Source organism: Hoplias malabaricus, chromosome 7, assembly GCF_029633855.1.
Source record: "Hoplias malabaricus isolate fHopMal1 chromosome 7, fHopMal1.hap1, whole genome shotgun sequence".
Taxonomy (NCBI): Eukaryota; Metazoa; Chordata; class Actinopteri; order Characiformes; family Erythrinidae; genus Hoplias; species Hoplias malabaricus.
The window spans coordinates 25,175,555-25,199,803 of NC_089806.1; the positions used below are offsets into that span (position 1 = coordinate 25,175,555).

Below are 24,249 nucleotides of genomic sequence, written 5' to 3' on the forward strand. Positions count from 1 at the left end.
TGTAAGAAAACTGGAGACTTTTGGACTGTGTAAGAAAACCCACGCAGACACAGTTAGAACATGGGAACTCCACCCAGATGGGACTTGAACCCAGTGTTCTGAATTTGAAATGCCAGTCTGAATTGAAATACAAATGCTGGTGGGAGTTGCTCCTTTTATGCCTAAAAACATTGTTTAGGAGGATTTACAGTTTATGCAGTACAAACAAAGCAGTCAGCCTTTCACACTGGTGAATCCATCACACCGGTGGACTCTTAGCTAATCTCATGGCCTTTTAGTGATTTAGAGCAGCTCCAGACACATTTACAGTTCCCATAACTCAGTCTGAACGCATACTAACGTTCCAACGCACAGATACACAACACAGCCTGTTCAAATCGTAATCTAATTTAACATAGCAGTGTAATAGTCATTGATAGATACTGATTTACCATGTGAGTTCACTCTGCATTTTCCTTCAGCCATTTCCTGTGTTGAAAGTACTTTAGCTAAGAATGAGTACAGCCCATTGTGTAATAACGATAATGCAATTGTTTTAGGTCTGTGATGTTTAACAGAGGTTTTGTGTTTGAATGATCCTGAGGCTGAATAATGTGTGATTTAACTCTCTTTGTGGTCTCATATCTTTACTTTTGTTAGAAGTATCAGTACAGCTGGCATAGTGATATTTTCAATAGAAATGCTGAAATCTGGAGTTTCATCTGATGGGCATTCATTCTTTAATAAAAAAAACGTTGAGTGCTGATAGTGAAGTAGCATTGCATTCTACTTCTGGCGTTGTGCTCATATTGGGAAATGGTTTCTGCATTTCAATTTTTTTTTTTCAGTTTTTGAAATTAGCTGCTTTCACTTCCTGTGATAAAACACTATATTCTAAAGCCAATACATTGTCTTTCTTTCTTCTTTCATTTGTCATTTTTTCTCTCCCCCTTTCCTCTAATAGAAAGGTATTATGAAATCATCAAATTAAGGTGTTTTTTTTTATAAGCAATAATAAAAAAAAAATATATTACTTTAGCACAAATAAATGCTTTCACATGAACCTAAGTTAATTGTTAAACTTTTGTTATACTTTTAAAACAAAACAGCTACATAAATGTTTAGATATTTGTGGGATGTTTAAGCGAACCAATTTTTATTAATTATTAAGTTTAAACTAGCTTGAAACATGCATAGAAAAACTTTATCTCAAAATATTCCAATATCTTCCAAGAACATTCGACATATGACAAAATGTGTCTATCCTGGAAAGTTATTTTTCTTATATCAGGGTGCAATAGCTGTGATTAATGCAAATGCACAAAATTTTTCAGTTGATCTATCCACAGTTAAACTGTGTTTGTGTTTGTGCAGGTTCCAGGCAGTTCGTAAAAAGTTTATCACAGAACTGAAGGAGCTGCGACAGAAGGAGCAGAGTCCTCATGTTGTGCAGAGCGTCATCAGCCTCATCATGGGCATGAAGTTCTTCAGAGTCAAAATGTATCCTGTGGAGGACTTTGAGGCTTCTTTTCAGTTCATGCAGGTTGGAGCATACATGCACACAAAAGCCCACACTGCGCATGCTTATTTTAGTTTATTTCACATCGCTTTCTTTTGCCTTTCAGTTTTGATAATTATTATTTATTATGTACCACTTTAGAATAAGACTGCCCTTTATATATGGTTTCTAAAAGGTTTAAAATCTGTTTATTAATGATTATTAATTAGGTTGTGAAACTTAATGAACCTTGAAGCTTATTAACAATCATTTATTACACTTTGATAGAAAGGGCAGCATTCACTTGTGGTGTGCCAAATAGTGAATGTCATCACTTTCATAAAATCTCAAGGTAAAGAATATGATACGACCTTAATGGGAATACAATAATTTCATATGTTAAGGTATGCCACATTATGGTTAATGTCTAGCAAGACATTCTGTTGTGGGTTAATTGATTAGTATTAGTACTTGGTAGTTATTTGGTTAAATTATTAACAAGTATGTGATGAAGTTAACAGGTTTAATGTTGACTGATGCATAAAACAAAGGTAAGCTAAGCATTTGGCAGGATCTTAGTTTTAACAATGTAGATTAATGTGGCCTCACTGTTTGGCAAACAAGTCACAAATTCAGGGAAAGGCAGCCTGATTTTGCTGTTTTGGAAATTGCTTCATCTTCTAAGTGAATCACGACAGAGCTAACAATCAAATCCATTTTTTTATCACCCCTATTTGTGATGCATATCATAAAATAGTCTTGAAGTATTGTAACCTTTCATTAATGTGTGTACTTTGTCGTATTTGTTTTTTACTTATTTGTGTATTTTCAGGTCTCTGTTTATTTTCACCCAGACTCTTAGTTTGCAGTCTTTTAATCTGCAGTAATTTAACTGTTTAATTTGCCCTGTGTGGACACACAGCAGTGTTTGCAACACCGTCAACTCTGTGCCAATAGCACAGTGCAGAGTAATTCTTTTTCATTAAGGCTGATACAGGCGGTGAAAAATAGCACGCTCAGTATGTGCTGAATTTACCAAGCCCTGCAATTCTGTAAATCATGTAATTCAGGGTGGATTCACACAGCTCCAGGCTCCTGGGTTTATGATCAATGCCCACCTCAGGTCACTGTCTGTGAGAATTTTGGTGTGTTCTCCCCATTTCTGTGTGTGTTTCCCTTGCTGCATTGGATTGGTGCCTGTGGCCTTTTGCCCTCTGGATCCTGCAAACCTGATCAGGATGAAGCTGTTACAGAAAATTAATGAATAAAATAATGATTGCCATTTTGTGCAGTTTGTTGAGCTGGTTTTTATAGTAAATATTAAAAAAAAATAGTGAAGTTCCATGCACACCTATAAAGTTTTCATTGCACTGTTGAATTTAATAAATGATTTCCTCTTCTGTGCAGGAATGTGCTCAGTATTTTCTGGAGGTGAAAGACAAGGATATAAAGCATGCATTAGCTGGTCTATTTGTGGAGATCCTCATCCCTGTAGCTGCTGTAAGTAGTACCTTAGTGCCTCTTTAATATATTATGTACTGTGACATACCTGGTTCAGTCTCCCTTTTTTTTATTTTTGCACATCAGAAGCATCATTAGACCCAATTTACTGGGCTATGTAAAATGTTGCTGTGCCACACAAATATTATGATGGTAAAAATTCCATTTTATTGCTGAGTAGAACTTCTGGACACAAGAGTGCGAATTCACTATAGGCACTACCCCATAACACCCAGTTGTCTTTCCAAATGCTTGAGGAGCTAGCACTTTTAGTCAGAGCCAGTTTATTTCGAGTTTTTGAGCTTGAATAATGAAGTAATAGACATTATAATGGACAAATAATTAAAAGAAAATCAGCCATTCCACAGATAAGGTATTATAGCTCATAGCAATAGGTATTGGTATTGGTTATAGCCATTTATAACCAAAAAACATACCAAATGACATATAAAGCCAATTGTTCTGTGTCATATTAAAATAGCAATTGCAGAATATAATGACTATCACATGCATGTCAGATGAAAAAAATGCGGATGAAGTTTTGACAATTGGTGGAGCAAAAGGACATATATATTTGTTTGTTCAAGAAGCAACACTTGAACCAAATGAATGCAATTAATATAGATAACTTTATTATTGATTTGTTCCTCATTTCACTTCCATGGTAGAGTTAACACTCATTGTTAAATTACTCAACAGATTTACTGTTCAACGGGCTTTTTATTAGATGCAAAAGTATGCCCCTAAGACTGATGGGCAAATGGAGGGGTATCACTGTGCCCCTCTAAATCCTCTGTGTGCCCGTTACAACAAGTGGTCTAGAAATGCACCAGTGCACATGTTATAAAATTGAAGTGCTTTGACTAGATTCTGTGTGGCTGAAATTAAATGCTTAAGAGAGTGGGAGTCACATTCCACAGTGGTACCACAAAATTGTACTTATTAATGCCAGATGCAAATATGCAGTCTTATCTTAGCACAGATTGCCACATCCTCACTCCTGAGTTCTGTTAGTCCAGATTGCTTTATCTGCAGCCTAGCAATGAATATTTCACATGTAATGTCAGCCACAGTATAAAAAACGTTCCCTGAAATATAGTGATCCTGCTAGGCATGTACTAATATATTAAAAAGTAAACAAGTTGATTTTTCAAATAGCAATACTGTGAAAGTGCTTCAACATGTAAAATCAATAGAATGAAAAGATGCAGGGGAACATGCAAAGTAATGGAACCCCCTGCTAGAGCGATTGATTTCAGTGCATGTTTATTGTCCTTATGTATATATGGAGGTACAATTTAAAGCTGCAATAATCAACATTTTAAACATTGATACAGCAGACAACTAATTTCAGTATAAACATATAGTGAAATAAAGGCGCCTCGAGCAGAGAATGAAGCCACATGCATTGTGTTGTAGTATTCTCAGCTCTGTGTGTTTATAGCTGGGAAAGAGTCATGTACATCAGTGGGGGCTGCTGTTCTTTCAAAGAGGGGAAGCTTACATCATAAAATTTAAACAATGAACAACGAAAATGGTCAAATAATTTCACCAAGCAAATACCAAGAAATGGGTTGCAGTTTGTCTTTCGACTCGTAAAAACCGCAATGGTCCTCCAATCATCTTGCAGAAGCTCAGCATCCAGATGCGCCCACAGCTTCATTCACCCCAGAGATGCTCAGCATCCAGGGGCGGGACAAAATCATGGCATTTATCCAATGACTGGCGAGTTTCAAAGCAATGATAAAAAAATGTTCCATGCAGTCTCATTGAAGTGAAGAGACGCTCAGCTTCTGTGGGTCATGTGATTAGAACATTTAGTAATAGAAGATTATCAAAACATTTCCAGTGAAACTAGACTTTAATATAGCTAAACATTTAAACATTAAACACTACAGTACAGAAATTAGCTGAAGTGCTATTAAAAATATAAGAAGAGATACAAGCAGTTCAAAACAGCAGTTGAACTACCCTACTACTTTTATGAGAGATGTAACAGTGCTTATGTTTAAAGGTCTAAGTATCTTTCTATTGGTGATTGCTAGTATGGTGTGAAAAAATAATTCTATGTGCATGTGTGTGTACCTGTTGAAGGCGGTGAAGAATGAAGTGAACGTGCCCTGTCTGAAGAACTTTGTGGAGATGCTCTACCAGACTACCTTCGACCTCAGCTCCAGAAAGAAGCACTCATTGGTAAAACCCTCAAAGGATTTCTTTGACGAAGACCCTCCTTACTTAGTTACACAAATCATTGCTCATGGGTCTTCTTTCAGATAGTACTCTTATTCTGTCTATTTTAAAACTTGAGAATGATGACAGTAAAGCCATGTATTGTAACACAAATGCCTCCCCCCACTTTATTTTTTTCTCTCCTTCTCTCCAGGCACTGTATCCTCTGGTCACATGCTTGCTGTGTGTCAGCCAGAAGCAGTTCTTCCTCAATAACTGGCACATCTTCCTTCAGAACTGCCTTTCGCACCTAAAGGTACAGCAAATCCTGTCAGTTCACCATTGCATGACCATCTCAGCTAGATTGCCCCCAGTGAATTTAAAACCACAGTTAGTCATGTGAATATTAAAATGTACGGCTGCCTTCTTTCATGCAGATAATAATGGGACTAAATTGGCTAGTTTGTGTCCTGTTGTAAATAAAGTAATAATTACATGATCAAATAAAATAGCTAATTCAGGTGTATAACGCAAGGTCAGTCTCAGGCAGATTAAAGTTAATAATGACCTAAAATGTGATGTGAATAGAGGTGAATAAATATTTCATGATTTGAATGGAGACCTTTTCCCAGTGCTGAAGGGTCATATCCCTGCAGTCAATTTTATACCTTTGATTTAGTTCCTCATTTAACCAAGAGAAAAGAAATAACTGATGTTATTTGTCTCTCTATGCATGGGTTGCAGTCACGCATGTCTAAAATAATTGGCACAGCCTGAGCTCCTCTGCTGGCTGAAACAGACGAAGAGCTCTGCTTACAAACCTGACTTGGATAAATGGGTCAGGGATCCATACCTGTATTTCTTATTTTTTTAATGTCTATATGAGGACTAAAAGTGTTGACAGTAAAACCTTTTTATCACAGTTTTTGAGTTGTGCGTTTGAGTAAAGAGTAGGTCCCTAATATTGTGGACTGTATAGTACTGGACACTGTGACGTCCCCTGCAACCCATGGGTAAATTGTCTGAAGGGTTTTGCCCTTCAAGTGATACAGGACAAGTACTTTAATGAAAATGATCTAAGGGCATAGTGGGGACCCTGCTAGGTTTTCCTGCCACATTAATCAGCTTTTCAACAGATAAACTGGGAGTGAGGAAAAATAATTATAATTATTAGATGCATAATATAATTTTTAGATGCATCGCAGTTCTCTATAAAAAGGTTTGGAATTGATACAACAAAAGTTACCTTGTTAATATAGAGATGAATTCACATATTTTTGTAGGCTCTTAAATTGAAAAATAAATGCAAAAGCATCCACCAGGAGCATTAGATAAAATAACACAGCCCATCCGGGCAGATTATAGTATCTGGAACCCTTTCATGTCAGCGTAATATAGTGTTACTACACACAAGATTAATAATGCAATGCAACACCTCTGTGCAATCTAAAATATGTGCTTAGAAATACAAACTATATTTGTTTTATAAATGAACAATACATCAACATGTGTATGTAATCAGTCTCTAACGGTGTGTGCGTGTGTGGAATATGTCTAAATATTTGTATATTCATCTCCTGAGTGAAAGTTTTTGCTTTGACTCGAGGCTTAAAATGGTTGAACTGCTTAATAGATGTTGGATTTGCTGCAAAGAGCTGATTCCTTTTCTATTTCGTTCTTCCTTTTTTGACATCTTGGAGAAATTGCTCCATCCTGTCATTGATTTCAGGGTGTCGAAGTTGATCGTGCAAGTGCTGTGATTTGGTGTGATTTTTGTTGCCTTTTGATTCTGTATGATTCCCTTGTGGTGACTTTGTTCAATGAGTGATTAATCAAGGCTCATCAGCTTTCCTGCTTTGCCAGTATGAGGCCTTCCCTGTCTCATCTACCTTAAGGTTTGACCTGGTTTACCCATGCTACTACTTAGTTTGAGGATGAAATCAGTTTATCAGTTGAGGGGCTAAAGCAGAGTTCGCATCAATCATTGTTAGGTACTTGTGTAGATCAGTGGCTTAAAGGATTTGTAGTCTCAGTATGGGGATAATTCCTCTCCTAATTGATCCACGCTCTCCTTCTTCTGTTCCATGTTCTTACCCTGCTTCCAAACATGTTGCTGCCATTTCCTCTTCTCTTGTCCTTTAAAGGGGAATTCTTCCATTTAAGATATGCATTTATTTATTATTATTATTATTTTGTTTTTTTGAAGAAATAGTATGTTGCAGACACTTTTTCAGGAACCAAGTTTCACAATGTCTTCAACAATATTCAGCCAATTTATTCACTGTCCAGAATTAGTACTCTCAAAAGCTAAAACAAAGCCATATCTCCAGCATCATCAATGTATTAATAAGCTAGTCATGTAATAGCATGAAATCTTTAGCATTAAGTGTAAATCAAGTGTGTTAAATTATAATTTTCTTGCAATGTTTTTATGATAAAATAGGTATTGTGATATGGTTGAGCCTTTCCTCACTGAAAGTACATTGTATTAAAGACTCCAACAGGCAAATTCAACCAGATAGTGTTTATTACATCATAAACTATATGAATATGTAATTAATAACTTGCTATTGCAAGTGACTTACTAATAGGTAATTCTGATTAATAGAGAAGAGTTTTTAGGGGTTTTATGTATGACCAAAGGGGGATTTAAGACATCTGGTTATGAAGAACCATTGCTCATCAGTAGAATTTCCCTTTAAAAGAACACTCTGCTTCTGGTCACCTGTCCACACACCTGATACACATACTTCTTTTCTTGTGGGCCTTCCATTCCTGAGTTTTACTTCTTTAGTTAGTGAAAGCATACAGTTCATTTGCTTATGCAGAGAATTATCATTCTGTACAAAATTTCCAAACATATGTTTGTGTTTTTGGGGGTTCTCACTTGTCCTTTTTAAGTTCTAGCTTTTTTAACCTGCATGATTTCCTTCAATTCCCATCACACTTCCTGTCTTGTGTCTTTTTATTTATTTTTTTATATATTTATTTTTATATTTTATTTTTAAATCTTTCTCTCACACATTCACCTGCTCCAGATGCCGTCAAACAACAGCATCCGTAAGCAGATTGAGACCCTCCAGGTGAGTTACTGTAGTAACCGTCAGGGGAGCTGGCCTTGATGCTTTTATGAGGTCATCTGAGTGACCTTGTCTTCTACATGAGCTTGTCCGACTGTGCCTCTCTTTATGGTTCACTGCTCTTTAATCTTCTCTACAGGCACTCAATGTGCACTGAGTATAGTGGACTTCACATCCTGGCATTTTATGACATGAACTTCAGCTGAAAAGTTGTAGATTGTTTATTTTGTCATTAATTGAGGGCGAGGCCCATTTTACTGACTTGATGATACTTCATGAAGTTTCTCTTTATGAAGTTTAGCTTTGTTTTGGTCTCTGTGTTTTTGTCATAAAGGAGAGAGGTATGGACTTATATACTTGGTACAGTAAATGGCACAACATTTTCTGCTTGATAGCCTTTGCAACAGTTATCTGCAATTTAAGTTTCCAGTCAAAACTATTGAATTACTGGAGATAGTTCTAGAAAGATTATATACCATAACGTGCTTGAATACAGAAGGGGAAGGAGGTGTTTTTGTCAAAGTAGAAAAATATGTGGAGAAAACAGGAGTTTCCAAAATGTAATTGATGTACAGAACATCAGACTTTTAAGAACCAAGCAAGATCTTGTAGACCACCCACTGCCCCATTAGATAAACTATACTTAATGTCTTTTATAATGCTCGCAGATTTCTTTGTAAAACTGAAATTAATTTTCAGAAAAGGATAGAAGCTGTAATTAAGGCAAAAAATAAATGCACTGAAAATGTTCCTGGTTAATATCACGTTTACACTGTTTGAGGCATGCGTGTATTATTCTGCTAAATGTTATTTGTTTGTAGTTAATGACACAAAAATATGAATAACTTTGTTACATTAATAAAAATGAAGATTGCTTAATTGCTCTTTTGCAAGTTATATACAGATATTTTGGTTTTGTTTTATATTCAGTTGTGCTCTCATGTTGCCCCCTGGGGCTGTCACATGTCATTACAACTACACTGCAGACAGGCCTTTGGTGCAATGAAGAAACATTTACTGAAAACCCGCTTGTGAAGTGTGTGTGTCTGTTTGCTAATGAAATGGAGAAATTGGAAACAATATTTAGCTGCTAATTCAGTGTTGGGTACAAATGTGGTGTGTTAATCACAGGCTCATTAGATTTTTACATATCTTTCGCTCCCTGGACAGACGAGTAATGATTCATATTGTCCTATGGATTCATTCAAGTATGGATTAATGCAGATATCCTCACCCTTACTGGCTCAGATTTCAGTGTTTGTGAATCATATACAGTGACGATTAACACAACCAATTAGTTCACTGATTCACAAAAGTGTGTAAATAGGGTATAAGACATCCGAATCAGAAGCTCACTTGCATGAAACAAGATTCTTGTTTGATTGTTTTTTTTTTTTGTTTTTTTTTTTACTAGGAGTGTAACAGTACAACAGATCATTGTGGCATTTAAGACAGTCCCCTCAATTCAGTAATCACACATCATTCAACAGACTGGATGGAGCACATAAAAGCACTTTTCTATAACTGATACTGTTTGAATTCTAGATTCAATAAAATATCCTTTTATTGCCTTTTATAGCCTTTTATCTCCTAGTTCATACAATATTGTAAAGTATCAAAGATTGACAATGCTAAATGTTCCCATGAAAAAAGTATTAAGTATTAGCAATTTAAAGCAGATTTTAGTTTAAATGTAATGAATCGTGTCCCACTGTACTATTTAAAATTGGGTTATGAATTTTGTTACACCCCTAGTAGTTTTTACATTGCAGAAATATACTTAATTATAAATCTAATCTACTACCATGTTTTTCCCTGTTGATTCCAATGATAAAGACTGGTTTATCTCCATTTCTTTTTAGAACAAAGATCCTAAAATGTCTCGTGTAGCACTGGAGTCACTCTATAGGCTATTATGGGTCTACATCATCAGAATTAAGTGTGAGAGCAACACCACCACACAGAGGTAAAAAAAAATATATATATATATATAAAAACTAATGAAAAAATATAAACTAATGTTCTCTTTGTGTTTTTGTTCTGAGTAAAGCAGATGTAAAACATATAAATATAAAACCGCTTATCATAAATACATGTTTTGGGAAGAATTTTGTTTTAATTAGAACACATAATTTGCAGAGTGATTGCTGTATATGTTACATCATATTCTAAACTCTGTTTGCTTTTCTATCCTAGTCGTCTCCTCAGTATTGTTTCAGCACTTTTCCCCAAGGGCTCCCGCAGTGTGGTGCCCAGGGACACACCACTCAACATCTTTGTCAAGATCATTCAGTTCATTGCTCAGGTAAAGTGAGCCAAGCTAGCCTTCACATGATTGTGAGGCCACGTATTTGTTACATTGATACTGCCATTATTTGCATCTTAAATGTTGTTTCATTGTGTATCAGATTAGTGATTTGTGTGTTATGAAGTGTATTTGTTTCTCTTGTGCAGGAAAGGCTAGACTTTGCTATGAAAGAAATCATCTATGACCTACTGTGTGTGGGCAAGTCTCATAAGACCTTCACCATAAACCCAGAGGTATGAAGAGTTGTATGTATGGCTTATCCATTATTATTTAATCGGCCAATGATACATTATTTTATAGCAAAGTAATTTTAGTTATATAGTGCTTTATTGAGTGACTTGGTGGTCTGTTCTCAGTTGACATGTCTTAAACTTAAAATTGTCATGTCAGATACTATCAGGCAACTTGTATGTTGGTTAGACCCCAAAATATACATGCGCGCACACACAGCTAGAAGATATTTAGTCTTCATCTCTCTCTCTCTCACCCTTCTTTTGCAGAGAATGAATATTGGTTTGCGGGCTTTCTTGGTGATAGCAGACAGCCTTCAGCAGAAAGATGGTGAGCCGCCTATGCCTACCACTGGTGTCATCTTGCCCTCCGGCAACACTTTACGGGTCAAAAAGATCTTCCTCAACACCACCCTCACTGATGAAGAGGCCAAAGTCATCGGTATGTAACCCCTGTGGGGGGAAAAATATACATTCAGTGGTTTAGCAGGCCTTCTAGAGTTTCTCAAAACATATTTATAAACTGTGTATTGTTTTATATGAGGTGATAGATCTGTGGTTAGATGGCAGGTTCCAGAAATAACATGCAGATCTGTGCTCAGAATCATAATGACTTTCGTTTCACTAGGTAAATTACACGTACATAAAAATACTTGTGAACAACAAATTCAATAGGTGCATGATAGATTACCACATTTAAAGTAAGTATAATCTGCCAGATGTGTGTGGTTTTTTTTTTTTTGGTACTTGATTGTGTTCTCATGCATGTGACTGACCCATTTTTAGCTACTTTGTATTAGTTGGCTACTTTTGCCACTGAACATAAATAATTTCTGTGGGTGGGGATCACAGTTTTGCAGGGGTGGATTCTGATTGTTTTGTCTGTTCTTGAAATGATTTATTTGAGTCTGCAGTTTGTTCTCTATATTGTCCAAGGCGTAGGCTGTAAAGGATGTTTGTTTAACTCAGTGTGTGTTGTATGACTACTTGATGTAGGTCTAAATTTTCCTTTTTTTTGGTGAAAAATTAGGAGACATGAATTTGCTTTGTTCTGTCTGTGCTTATTTTATTATTTGGTGTGTGTGTGTGTGTGTGCGCCTGTGTGCATGCGCGTGTTTGTAGGGATGTCTCTGTACTATCCTCAGGTGAGAAAGGCTCTGGATAACATTCTCAGGCACCTGGACAAAGAGGTGGGCCGCTCTATGAGCATGACCAGTGTACAGATGTCCAATAAAGAGCCAGAGGATATGATCACGTGAGGATTTTCTTTCTTAATGTCTGCTAAGAGTCAACTGATATAACCTATTGATTGTAGAAATATAACAGCTAACCAACCTTATATGATGTACTGTTTTATGAATTTTGCTGTTAGAAGAAAAGCTACAAGTGTGAAAATTTTACTATAAATTTAAGATGTATAGCTAACAATTCATTTGACTTTGGTAATCACATCAGTCATTTAAGCACTGTAAAACTAATGCTATTGGTCTTGGTTTCATCTTTGACCATAGATTTTTAAGCTCTTTAAAAGCAGTATTAGCATTTCCATCTCCATGTGACCTTAACATCTGCAGGATTTGTTTCAATTGCATTGCTTTTGGAATGCAAATGCATTATGCATTGTAATCTTTATATTATTCTTATTTTAGCGGGGAGCGGAAGCCAAAGATTGATCTGTTCCGGACATGTGTAGCTGCCATTCCCAGACTGATCCCAGACGGCATGAGCAGACAGGACCTTATTGAGCTTCTGGCCAAGTATTGACCTTTCACCTCATACTCTAAAGCTGGAATCTACATAAAAACACTCCTTAAAATGAAAGTCAACATTGTCATTGCAGTTCATATTTTTGGAAATGGTAGCTGAAATACACTGGGGGCCCATCAAGCATGCACATTTGGAATTAATTTACATTTGTTTTTCATTACGTTTTAAGCATGTATTGATCTGATCATTATCATTTTTATGTTGAGTATTAGCCAGCTGAAACCAAGCCAAAAATAAAGAGTTTAACGGGGTTTTATGGGTTTTACAATTTGTACCCTGTCAAAGGTTATGCAAAACAAAGTATCTTTCTTACATAGTGTTGAGTTCCTCAATGACTAATCAGTCACTTTGAGGGAGAAGTAGTTATGAGGAATAAAAAGGGATCCTTCTGTCTTCTGTGACATTTCATGCATTTCAAATAAATTCTGTATATTTGCATTGCTCCTCAAGTATCTTACTGCATATCTGACTGTGTTTCTCTTTCTCTCTTTCTAGGTTGACCATCCACATGGATGAAGAGTTGCGTGGCCTGGCCTTCACCACTCTACAGGCTCTGATGGTAGATTTTCCAGACTGGAGGGAGGACGTTCTCTCAGGCTTTGTTTACTTCATAGTACGGGAGGTGACCGATGTGCACCCCACTCTGCTGGACAATGCCGTCAAAATGCTGCTGCAGCTTATCATCCAGTGGAGACAGGCAGTGCAGAGCAGCAACCGCAGCCATGACTCACAGGTGTGTTGAGATTTTGCATTGCAATGCTCCTCCCACATAAACTCTTAGACCACTCAGAACTTTTCCTTTTTAGTATTATACCATATTTCCTATAACAAATCTATAGCTGTAGCACTAGACTTAAAAATGTACAAATTTTCATGAGTTCATATAAAACTCCATACTTCACAAACTACATTTTTACATGTAGTACATTTTGAAACATACAACTTTAACCCTGCTGTTGTGTTGTAGTTTTACAATTTTGTCCAGTCTTTGAGTAAACAGGAATGAAACGCCAATATGAAAGATATATACTTTCCACATTCTGCACTGCCCTCTTGTGGAGGTTACATTGAAGGCGTTCTGTGGTTTATAAATATGAGAGCATAACATTTTTAAAAGAAACTATATGGTATATCAAAACTATTAATTCAATTTTTTATATATTTTTTTTCTTTTTGGCATCATTAATAAGTTTGGAATCCTCTCATAAACACTAACCAACCATAACATTATGATCACCTCCTTGTTTCTACACTCTGTTAATGTACTGGAGCTTTTTGTATTTCTACGGTTACAAAGTGTAGTCCATCTATTACTGTACATACTTTGTTTTCTCACTTTCACCCTGTTCAGGACCTCACAAGCCCGTCACATAGCAGGTGCGATTAAGGTTGAGGATCATTGAGAGCTGCAGTGACACTGAAATGGTTGTGACATGTTAATGTGTGTTACGCTGGTACACGTGGATCAGACACAGCAGTACTGCTGGAGTTTTTTAAACACTGTGTTCACTCACTGTCCATTCTGTTCGACACACCTATCTTGTTGGGCCACCTTGTGGATGTAAATTCAGAGACAATAGCTCATCTGTTGCTGCATATTTTGTGTTTGTATTCCTGTAGTCATCAGTGGACACTGAATGTTGCCCACAAGACACTGTTGGCTGGACAATTTGGGTTGGTGAATTACTCTTAGTACAGCAGTAACAGTGGGGGTTTTAAAAACTCCAGCAGCACTGCTGTGTCTGATCCACTCATACCAGCACAACACAGAAAAAACACCGCCATCATGTCAGTGTCACTGTAGCACCGGGAATGATCAACCACCCAAATCATACCTGCTCTGTGGTGGTCCTATGTGTGTTTCCTGACCACTGAAGAAGTGAAAGGAAGCCAAACAAAGTATGCAGTGCAACAGATTTAAATCTGTAATTATAAAACGGCAAAGTGCACATATATGTTCAGTGGAGCTGAGAAAATGGACAGTAAGTATAGAAAAAAGGTGGTCATCATGGTATAGTTGATAGGTGTGGGTATGTGAAAAGACAGATAACTGTATGTTTCTTTGGTAGAGCGCTAATGGCAGTGCATGTCTGCCTCTGGAACGTTCTCCTCTGTGGGGGGTGCTGCATGTGGTTGAGGGGCTGGCTCTGGTGGTCTTGTGTAGCTGCAGGCCAGCCACACGCCGCCTTGCTGTCAATGTGCTGAAAGAGGTCCGGGCACTGCACAATGCCCTCGGAATCGCTAAGGTAGCTATAACAAAATTCGCACCTCATCCTTATCTTCCTGTGAATGTTAAAATATACAGTAATGGAATGAGATTCATGATCTTTTCTTTCATGTTGGTCAGGGTGATGAGGAGTTGGCTATTGATGTAATGGACAGGGTGAGCGCTTCAGTCTTGGAAAGTTTCATCCATCTCACTGGGGCTGACCAGGTAGGAAAAAAACAGTCTACTAAGTTTTTTGTGCATAACTTCTGTTTAAAGAGGCAACATTAAAGGCAAATATATCTAATGAATCAAATGCCTCTTTATCTCTCTTTGCTCTCTTTTTTTTTGTTGCACACTCTTGCTCTCTCTGTTGTGCTTTTGCTCTCTCTCTAGACTAATCTGCTGTACTGCCCCAGTGGAATAGACCTGCCAACGCTAGCTGAGTGGAGCTCCTCTCCCATCAGTCACCAGTTTGATGTAGTCAGTCCCTCACACATCTGGGTGTTTGCCCACGTAACACAGGGTCAGGACCCATGGGTGATCAGCTTGTCCAGTTACATGCGGCAAGAGAACCTGCCCAAGCACTGTCCTACTACAATGAGCTATGCATGGCTCTTTGCGTCCTCACGCCTACAGCTGCTCTCTCCACAAGTCGACATCAAGTATGGAAATTAAAGAGCCACTGTTTTGTGGAAACATATTTTGACGTTGTAAAATTCAAAACTTTGTATTGCTGAAATTTTGAAGATGGAGGAAAGTGTTTTTTAGAAAGTTTTACTATGATCAGTTGGCACTAAAATGAACTAGTGATTTTACTTCTCAAATACATTTCCAAGAGAATAGTCCCTATGGGCTACAGTTTATTAAATTTTGTTTAGACCCTAAAGGTCTTGTTAGAATTCATGATCCAAAATGCCATAAACATTTTCTATACTTTTTAAAAATGAAAATCATCTTGCCAGTTGATCCTATATCAGCTCAAATATGAACTTGCATTATTTGCAGTCTAAGACCAGTATTGCATATTTGTTGTCGCACCACATGTATAGATGGGGTAAATGGATACGAAGAGACAGGGTTACTACTTTAAAAAAAACACAAACAATAAATAAATAAAGCTTGTTTTTAATTAATTAAATTTATTTCTTACTCATTTCCTGTAGTAGCCCAATCAATGCTAAGAAGATGAACAGTATGAGCAGCAGCACTGACTCTTACGTTGGCCTCTGGAGGAACTACCTGATCCTCTGCTGCAGCTCTGCAACATCATCATCATCCTCGTCCTCTTCTGCTCCTGGCTCTGTCCGCTGCTCCCCTCCAGAGACGCTGGCGTCCACGCCGGACAGCGGATACAGCTATGACTCAAAGGTCAGAGGTTCATCAGACTCCATAGAACAAATTACCTCAGCATTTTCTTGAAATGTAGAAATCTCATTGTTTTCCTGTAAACTTCCTCATGGGTAATGTATATGCATTGTTCTGCAATTGACCTGTGTGTTCCACCATCTTTCTTTCTTTCTCTTATTTATCCATCTATATATTTATCTATGTATGTATGTATATATATATATGTATGTGTGTGTGTGTGTGTGTATATATATATATATATATATATATATATATATATATATATATATATACACACGTTATATGGTGTATTCATTTGATTTTTAAACTATGCAATTTATTCAGGTCATTAATAAACTGTTGTTTATGCAGATTATTGGCATTCCGTCCCCCTCCTCCTTGTTTAAGCACGTTGTTCCAATGATGCGCTCTGAGAGCATGGACATCACTGAGTCTCTCGTCCTGGGGCTTGGCCGGACCAACCCTATTGCCTTCAGGTAGGTTTGTCTGTGTTAATATTTTTACATTTAATGTAATGTTTATACATTTAAATCTTAATAGCTGAATGTTTTGGTTTTGTGCATTTCTTTGCATGTCTGGTTTAGCTCTTGCCATGTGCTCTATGTGTGTATGGTCTGTGTCCCTTATATTTAATGCTGTTATTTTTAATAATAATTATCATTATTTTGTTTTCATTAGAGAGCTCTTAGAAGAGCTGAATCCCATCATTAAAGAGGCTCTGGAGAGGAGGCCAGAGGTGAGTTAACCTTTGTTAGCTCTCTTTAATTCTCACTCTTATTGCAAAGCCAATGTGTGCTTTTACCAAGCCATTGCCACAAAAAAACAGCTGTATCTCAGAAACTGAAGTTGTCATTCATCATTTCTCCCATTTCTCTCCCTCCCGTTATTGTCTTTGTATAGAATATGAAGCGGCGCCGGCGTCGTGACATCCTCAGAGTCCAGCTGGTCCGGATCTTTGAGCTGCTGGCTGATTCAGGAGTCATTAGCCAGATGTGGGTCTTCCTTTTTTTGTTTTTGTTACTCTTCCTATAATCCTTTTGTCTTGAGTAGATCAGTATAATTATTAATTGAGAAAGTCTGTTAATATTGACACAGACTTTTTTTGAAGCATACTTAAATGTAAGCTTTTATTTTTTTTCATTGATTTTTTTTTTTTCATACTTTTTTTTCCCCACTGTTCTCATTTAAGGACCTTACTGTTGATTACTGATTGGTCTACTTTATAATGCTGTAATCATTATATTCACTTTATTCATGAATGGTATACACTCAAATATGACATTTTTGTGTGTGTGTATATGTATGTATGTGTACAGTGGGAGTGGGGGGCTGGATGGGGAGAGCCACTCTCTTAACAGCACCTTATTGGAGTATGTGGATTTGACACGGCAGCTGCTGGAGACTGAAAATGACAAAGACTCAGACACACTCAGAGATATACGCTCCCATTTCAGCGCCCTGGTGGCCAACATCATCCAGAATGTACCAGGTATGACCACGCACAGAAATCTGCTGGTTAAGTTTACTTTATGAAAGTGTAATTATAAAAGTAAAAAATACAATAGTATGTTTATTCTATATTTAATATAAACTCATTATAATCTAATTTTTATAAAATCATTGATGTAAATGATGTGTCTTCACCTGTGTGTTCTCCAGTTCACCAGAGGAGGAGTATTTTCCCCCAGCAGTCTTTGAGACATAGTCTATTCATGCTGTTCAGTCATTGGGCCGGACCCTTTAGCATCATGTTCACTCCTTTAGACCGCTACAGTGACAGGAACATGCAAATCAACAGACATCAGTACTGTGCTCTCAAAGTAAGAATAATGCACACCCCATCAAATCCTCACACCCCTTAAAAATGTATTAACATGAACAAGTACTGAATCCTTCATCCTCATTTCCTCAGGCCATGTCTGCTGTGTTGTGTTGTGGTCCAGTTGCTGATAATGTTGGTCTTTCATCTGACGGATACCTCTACAAATGGTTAGACAACATCCTGGACTCCCAGGACCGCAAGGTAACCACACTTTTTCCATTAAATCTTTCCATCTGCAGACTGCATTAGAGAAAAAATGGATCAAAATGAATTTAAAGAAGATTTTTAACTAATTCAGTCCATTAGAAGTTATTTGTAGGATTATATGGAACATTGTGGAGAAAATGACCAAATCTTGATTGTGTTATCGCAGGTGTTGTGATGTCTGCAACACAAATAAAGCCATTTTATTTATCCAAAACCCAGAGTGAACCTACAAATTTGTGGAGTGTAATTTAATGTGTAGATGTGACCTTTTACATAGTTATTTTCTATGAGGGCGGCATTAAATATATAAACCAACTGGTTTCTATCACTACCACTGGACAACAGAACCAGTAGGTTTTCTAGAAGCACGATGCAAAGATTTTTTTTTAAGTATCTAAAACAATCTATACAATTTTTCTTAAAATCCCCTTTTTTGCTGTAATATAATACTAATACTAATAATAATGCCAAAGATAATATTTTATAATTACCTGTTATTGCGTTAAGAAATATTATACATTTGAAAGAACTTTTTTAAGCTACAGTATTTGTGCATTTACAGGTGCACCAGCTTGGCTGCGAAGCAGTGATGCTGCTGTTAGAACTGAACCCAGATCAGAGTAATCTGATGCTCTGGGCAGTGGATCGCTGCTACACAGGCTCACGAAGGGTTGCCACTGGCTGCTTCCGAGCCATCGCCAATGTCTTTCACAACAGGTACTATTCTGTCTGCCTTTGCAGGTTTACATGTATGTTCGTTCCTTGAGAATGGAGTGTGTTTACTGTATGTTGACCCATCTGTGGCAGGGATTATCAGTTTGACACGGTTGTGCTGCTGAACCTGATCCTGTTTAAAGCTGCAGATTCTTCCAGAGATATCTATGAAGCAGCTATGCAGCTGCTCCAGGTAAGACATAGACACACACTTTAATTTAGCCTTGTAGTATTTCTGAATACCAATTGACTGGAAGTCTGCCATGCACTATTATCAACTGATTATTTATATTATAATTCAACAGAAACACAGACACGTCTCACATTCAGAATTTTTTGGTGGTTGTTATTTTGAGAGAGCCTAATATAAGCACAACAAAAACATTAAAGCTTTTAACATGAGCATATGGTTTTAAAAATGACATTTCACTACATTTTCTATTTGGTATGATTCATAATGAAAACTATCATTGAATAATCATAACTTATTTTAATATATTAAGAGTGATATGGTTAAATCACCTTCATTTCAGTGCACAACAACACAGCATTGTGCCACATACTAAAAAACAATATGCAGGTACAAGATTCTTGGCGTGTTTTTTTTAAAAAAAAAAAAGAAAAAACATGTTTCCTACATAACTATTACCACCAAAGTTATTATATACTATATATTATATAATATACCTAAGTAATTTACAAGACTTTGTTTGTGGCAGTAGTTAACTTTTGTATTTATTAAATTCTTTTGTACCGTGTTTGTTAGATCCTGGAGCCGAAGCTGTTCCGCTATGCCCATAAATTGGAAATCCAGCGTGCAGATGGTATTTTGACTCCACCTTCTCCGCTGCCTCATCTCTACTCTGTGTCTTACTACCAACTCAGTGAAGAGCTAGCACGCACATACCCAGAGCTCACACTTCCTATCTTCTCAGGTATGTTTCATATTTTCTCAACATACCATATCTTACAAAAACATGCAAGTCATATTGACACCCATGGGAAAAACAAAGAAGAAGATATGCTATAACTGTTGCACAGGCCTCATTTTAATATTAGTAAATAAAGTGTGCATGAACCCTGTAGTATATGAACATACTTTGATATAGAAAAGCAACAGGATATGAACATTTCACCAGTGGCACAAACTGTATGTGCTAGATTTTTTAATAAAAGCATTATGAGCTCTCTTTTAACTGTCTGTGTAATCTTATGCAGAGTTAAGTCAGAGGATCCAAACTGCGCACCCTGGTGGTAGGCAGGTGATGTTGCACTACTTGCTGCCCTGGATGAATAATGTGGAGCTGGTGGATTTCAAGCCATCTGCACGGCGACAGGAGGAGCCTGAAGAAGAGGAGGATGCTCGGGAGATGATGATGGTGAACAGCCGCCGCTGGCTCAGAGGAGAGGGCTGGGGATCTCCACAGGCAACAACCATGATCCTCAACAATCTTATGTTCATGACTGCAAAGGTAAACACATGCAAATCACTGCAATGAATTTTCTACAAGATCCTTTAAAACTTGTGGTTAATATTGTTAGTTAAAAATCTAAAGCATTTAAATGTCTAAGTTTATAAAATCAGTTCAGTTTAGGCATACAAGCTGTCCTTGTATTATTCAGAACACTAACAAATATTTAATGATATTTGATCAATTCACAGTCAAAATTCACAAAAATTGAAAAAATAAACCTGATTTTATTTATTTAATTATTTTTATCTTATTATTTATCCTTATTTAAGGGATTATTAAATCTTTAATCCTTTATAAAATATGCTGTTTCCATTCCTTATTGCCTCTCCAACACAGCCTGTAACTTCCTGAACTTTTAATGTGAAATAACTCCTAATGGATTTAGCCAAATACTATGATCAATACTGCTAGTATTATTTTCAGTATATAAAGTAAGAATTTAAACAAGAATTAAAACTTTTTTCACAAGACTAATCAATTGTTGCAAATCTAGTATTATAACAGTTCTTTGTGTTTGTACATGTGTTTGATTCTCTAGTATGGGGATGAGTTTGCCTGGTCAGAGATTGAGAACGTATGGACCACTTTAGCAGACAGCTGGCCCAAAAATCTAAAGATCATCCTACACTTCCTCATTAGCATGTCTGGTGTCAACAGTGAGCCAAGTCTCCTGCCTTATGTAAGTGACCTTTTTTCTCATCATCATCATAGCAAGAGATTTGGCTTTTTTTCCCCTTGGTAAAACGTGGTGACATGTTAATCATACAGTTGTATCACAATGTCATGGGTCACACTTACATAGTCACGTAACTTTTTGGTTGTACAGGTGAAGCGTGTGGTGGTCTATCTGGGTAGAGATAAGACCATGCAGCTTCTTGAGGAGCTCGTCTGCGAGCTGGAGCTGACAGACCCTGTGAGCTCAGCTGTCACTCACATGGATAACCCACCTTATTACCGCATCACTTCCTCCTACAAAATCCCCTCTGTCACAGGTATGCGTCACATTTCAACCTGTGATTTGAGTACATGTTCATGAATGTATGGTCTTGTATTAATTTTTTTTCCCTCTCTCTTTGTCTGCTTCTTCTAAAAGGAACTGCATCCAGCAGCAACACTATGGTTCCTGGACCTGATGGGCATCATGATAATAAGCTCAAAGATCCCAACATGGATGACAAGTAAGGACACAGCACTCTACACACAACATTTTAGTAATCCCATATTTTCCAGCTATTTGTCATGCCGAAATATATTTTGAAGTTATGTATGTTAACACGCATACTAATAGAAGCCCTGCATGCAGTGTTATTAATGACTGTTCCTATATGTCCAGTTATGCTCATTTAGACATCTACAGTGGACTAAACAGCAATCTGAACAGACAACACCACCGCCTAGAATCCCGTTACAGCAGCAGCTCTGGAGGTTCCTATGAGGAGGAGAAAAGTGAGTCCTCACATGCAATATTCCGCGGTTTTTCGATACTGGCACAGGCCTTCCATGGAAATTTATATATATAAAATATTTCTTCACTCTCGTTATCTAATTATGTGATTTTAAATAGTTCTTCTTTAGGATTTTGTAGTGTTGAGATTACAAGACAAAATGCTCACCACTGTGGTGTTGTTTTGTATAATTCTTTCTTTAAAATCTCTTGTTTGTCTGCTATTTCCTCAGGTGATTCTATGCCAGTCTATGCTAACTGGCGTTTAAAAGTCATGGATCATAACAGGCCAGAGCCTCTCCCCTTCCCTCCAACAGGAGGCTGCTTTTCTCCACTAGTAGATTATTTGCCAGAGACCACCACACCTGGAGTTTCCCTTCATAGGTACTTAATTTCATGCACATAAATACAGTATAATTTGCTATATGCCATGTTAAGAAGTTACTCCCTTCAGTCTGTATTTATCTTCCTTACTAACCCTCTCTATAGGTGTAATATTGCTGTCATCCTACTGACTGACCTTATAGTGGACCATGGAGTCAAAGTTGAATGGAGCTCCTACCTGCATCTACTTTTGCATGCCATCTTCATTGGTAAAAACTTTTGTTGCTGCAGATTCATGCTGTTAGAAAGGACTCACAACCCCTGCTTTAAATGCAGTTTATTGATTGCAGTTCTAGAATGGTAATCTGACCTTTTTTCTACTGAAATCCTTTAGTGATGTCATGACAAAGTACTTCAAAGTCCAAAAACATACATATATGTACAAAAATTATTTATCTTGTTTCTGTACCTCTATGCTTGGATGTTAATAAGTTTGCTTTGCTCTGCAGGATTTGACCACCAGCACCCAGAGGTCTATGAGCATTGCAAGCGCCTGCTGCTCCACCTATTGGTTGTTCAGGGAACAAACAGCAGCATCCAATCACTGGCATCTGTCTTGCTGCGGAACCGGGAGTTCCACGAACCTAGAGTTTTGACGGTTAAACCCATTCCACAGGAGTTCAATCTCACAGGTTTGTCCTTAACCCTATAAAGCCAAATGTATCAAATATGATACATGATCTTTAGAGGTGGCTCTTTCATCATCTAATTAAGAGAAATACCGGAAAAAACGTCCATCCTTTTGAGGCAAGTGTTCTGAGTTCTCTACTGAACTGTGAATGAAGTGGAAGCATTTACATGCATTTACCAACCCATTACAGAATTGTTGCTATCATCATGAAAACACAGGAGAAATTTTAAAGGCTAATTTTTTGCCAAACTGGAGCAATTCCAGTTATGATTTGTATGATGTTACTTATAGTACAACTAAGCATTTTTGTTCTGTTTCCTAGATGTAGTGTATTCTTCCTGTCAAATGCTCAATACAGCAGCAGAACACATTTAGACAATTTTGCAAAGTACTATTATGAAAGAAAAATGTATTTTTAGTTTTCCTAAAGTCTTTGTGTGCAAAAAGTGTTGGCTCAATTGTCGACATAGATTTTGTGAGACAGATTCAATGGAAGATGATGATACAGGTGAGTGTGGGAGGTCTGTTGAATGACCTCATACTTCAAGCCAGGGTTCAGACAGTAACAGAAACAACTGTAGTTCTTCTAAATCTGGAAACATGGTTGTGCAGATCTACAAAAAAAGAGCCTTTGTGGTTTGGGTGTTTTTATTACCACTAGTATATGAAATGTAAAAAGGTCAGAATGAAGAACAGAGGTCAAGGACCTCTGGAGCAGTGTTTCTCATCGGCTCAATGTTATGTTTTCCTGAAAAGTTCTGAAGAACAAAGACATTTGATATTGATTGTTTAATCAAAATATTGTTAAATGCCTAAATATGATGCATTCAGAAATGATATGATCCAATATTGATAAATGAACAGCATTTTTAGTTAAAGGGCCACAAAATGTGTGATTTTTCCAAAAAATCTGTTTTATTCTATTATTATTTAATGTGTCAGGCTTTAAAGTATTAAAATATGTAACCAGAGAACCAGGAAAATGTATTTAAATAACTTTTTAATGTGTCTGTGTTATTTAATTTCTGTTTTCATCTTCCCTTTCTTGCTCCTCTTCAGGTGTAACAGAGCTGGTTCCAGATTACCAACCATCCCCAATGACAGACTCTGGTTTGAGTTCAAGCTCCACCTCCTCCAGTATCAGCCTGGGAGGCACAGCCCTGCCCCACCTGCCCCCGACACTACTCAATGAAGTGGACCTTTCTGCTGAACAGGATGAAAAAGTTAAAAACCTAATTGAGTTTATAAGCTCAAGGTTAGTTTCTGCAGATATGTCACTCTTTACATGTGACACAGTTTTTTTATTTATTTATTTATTTATTTTTAAGGCTAATATGATAATTTCCTAAAACAAGAGATTATTTCCTAAGACAAGAGCAAATACGATCACTATGCCACTATTATGGTTACATTTTCCTCTTTTTTTTATGTTGAATGTAAGCATTCACAATGATTATTAGACTC

At 37.1% G+C, this 24,249-nt stretch overlaps 1 protein-coding gene across 8 annotated transcripts in view; it reads left to right on the forward strand.

Moving 5' to 3' along the window:
• Positions 1-24,249, forward strand: part of fryl (furry homolog, like) — a 108,910-nt gene that overhangs the window by 57,469 nt on the left and 27,192 nt on the right. For 5 of the 8 annotated variants that reach the window (XM_066677605.1, XM_066677604.1, XM_066677598.1 and 2 more), the window contains 34 exons: positions 1,354-1,522; positions 2,885-2,977; positions 5,072-5,170; positions 5,361-5,462; positions 8,185-8,229; positions 10,089-10,192; positions 10,423-10,531; positions 10,681-10,767; positions 11,035-11,206; positions 11,887-12,019; positions 12,414-12,521; positions 13,027-13,264; positions 14,601-14,777; positions 14,879-14,965; positions 15,134-15,402; positions 15,904-16,108; positions 16,460-16,584; positions 16,787-16,844; positions 17,009-17,100; positions 17,425-17,597; positions 17,768-17,928; positions 18,021-18,131; positions 18,700-18,854; positions 18,945-19,044; positions 19,618-19,786; positions 20,070-20,323; positions 20,865-21,005; positions 21,153-21,318; positions 21,420-21,504; positions 21,660-21,772; positions 22,004-22,154; positions 22,260-22,363; positions 22,604-22,786; positions 23,845-24,040. In XM_066677605.1, the coding sequence (XP_066533702.1) occupies positions 1,354-1,522; positions 2,885-2,977; positions 5,072-5,170; positions 5,361-5,462; positions 8,185-8,229; positions 10,089-10,192; positions 10,423-10,531; positions 10,681-10,767; positions 11,035-11,206; positions 11,887-12,019; positions 12,414-12,521; positions 13,027-13,264; positions 14,601-14,777; positions 14,879-14,965; positions 15,134-15,402; positions 15,904-16,108; positions 16,460-16,584; positions 16,787-16,844; positions 17,009-17,100; positions 17,425-17,597; positions 17,768-17,928; positions 18,021-18,131; positions 18,700-18,854; positions 18,945-19,044; positions 19,618-19,786; positions 20,070-20,323; positions 20,865-21,005; positions 21,153-21,318; positions 21,420-21,504; positions 21,660-21,772; positions 22,004-22,154; positions 22,260-22,363; positions 22,604-22,786; positions 23,845-24,040 (4,734 nt within the window). The remainder of the gene's footprint in view (positions 1-1,353; positions 1,523-2,884; positions 2,978-5,071; positions 5,171-5,360; positions 5,463-8,184; positions 8,230-10,088; positions 10,193-10,422; positions 10,532-10,680; positions 10,768-11,034; positions 11,207-11,886; positions 12,020-12,413; positions 12,522-13,026; positions 13,265-14,600; positions 14,778-14,878; positions 14,966-15,133; positions 15,403-15,903; positions 16,109-16,459; positions 16,585-16,786; positions 16,845-17,008; positions 17,101-17,424; positions 17,598-17,767; positions 17,929-18,020; positions 18,132-18,699; positions 18,855-18,944; positions 19,045-19,617; positions 19,787-20,069; positions 20,324-20,864; positions 21,006-21,152; positions 21,319-21,419; positions 21,505-21,659; positions 21,773-22,003; positions 22,155-22,259; positions 22,364-22,603; positions 22,787-23,844; positions 24,041-24,249) is intronic. The other 3 variants (XM_066677600.1, XM_066677603.1, XM_066677606.1) reach the window with 1 other exon arrangement.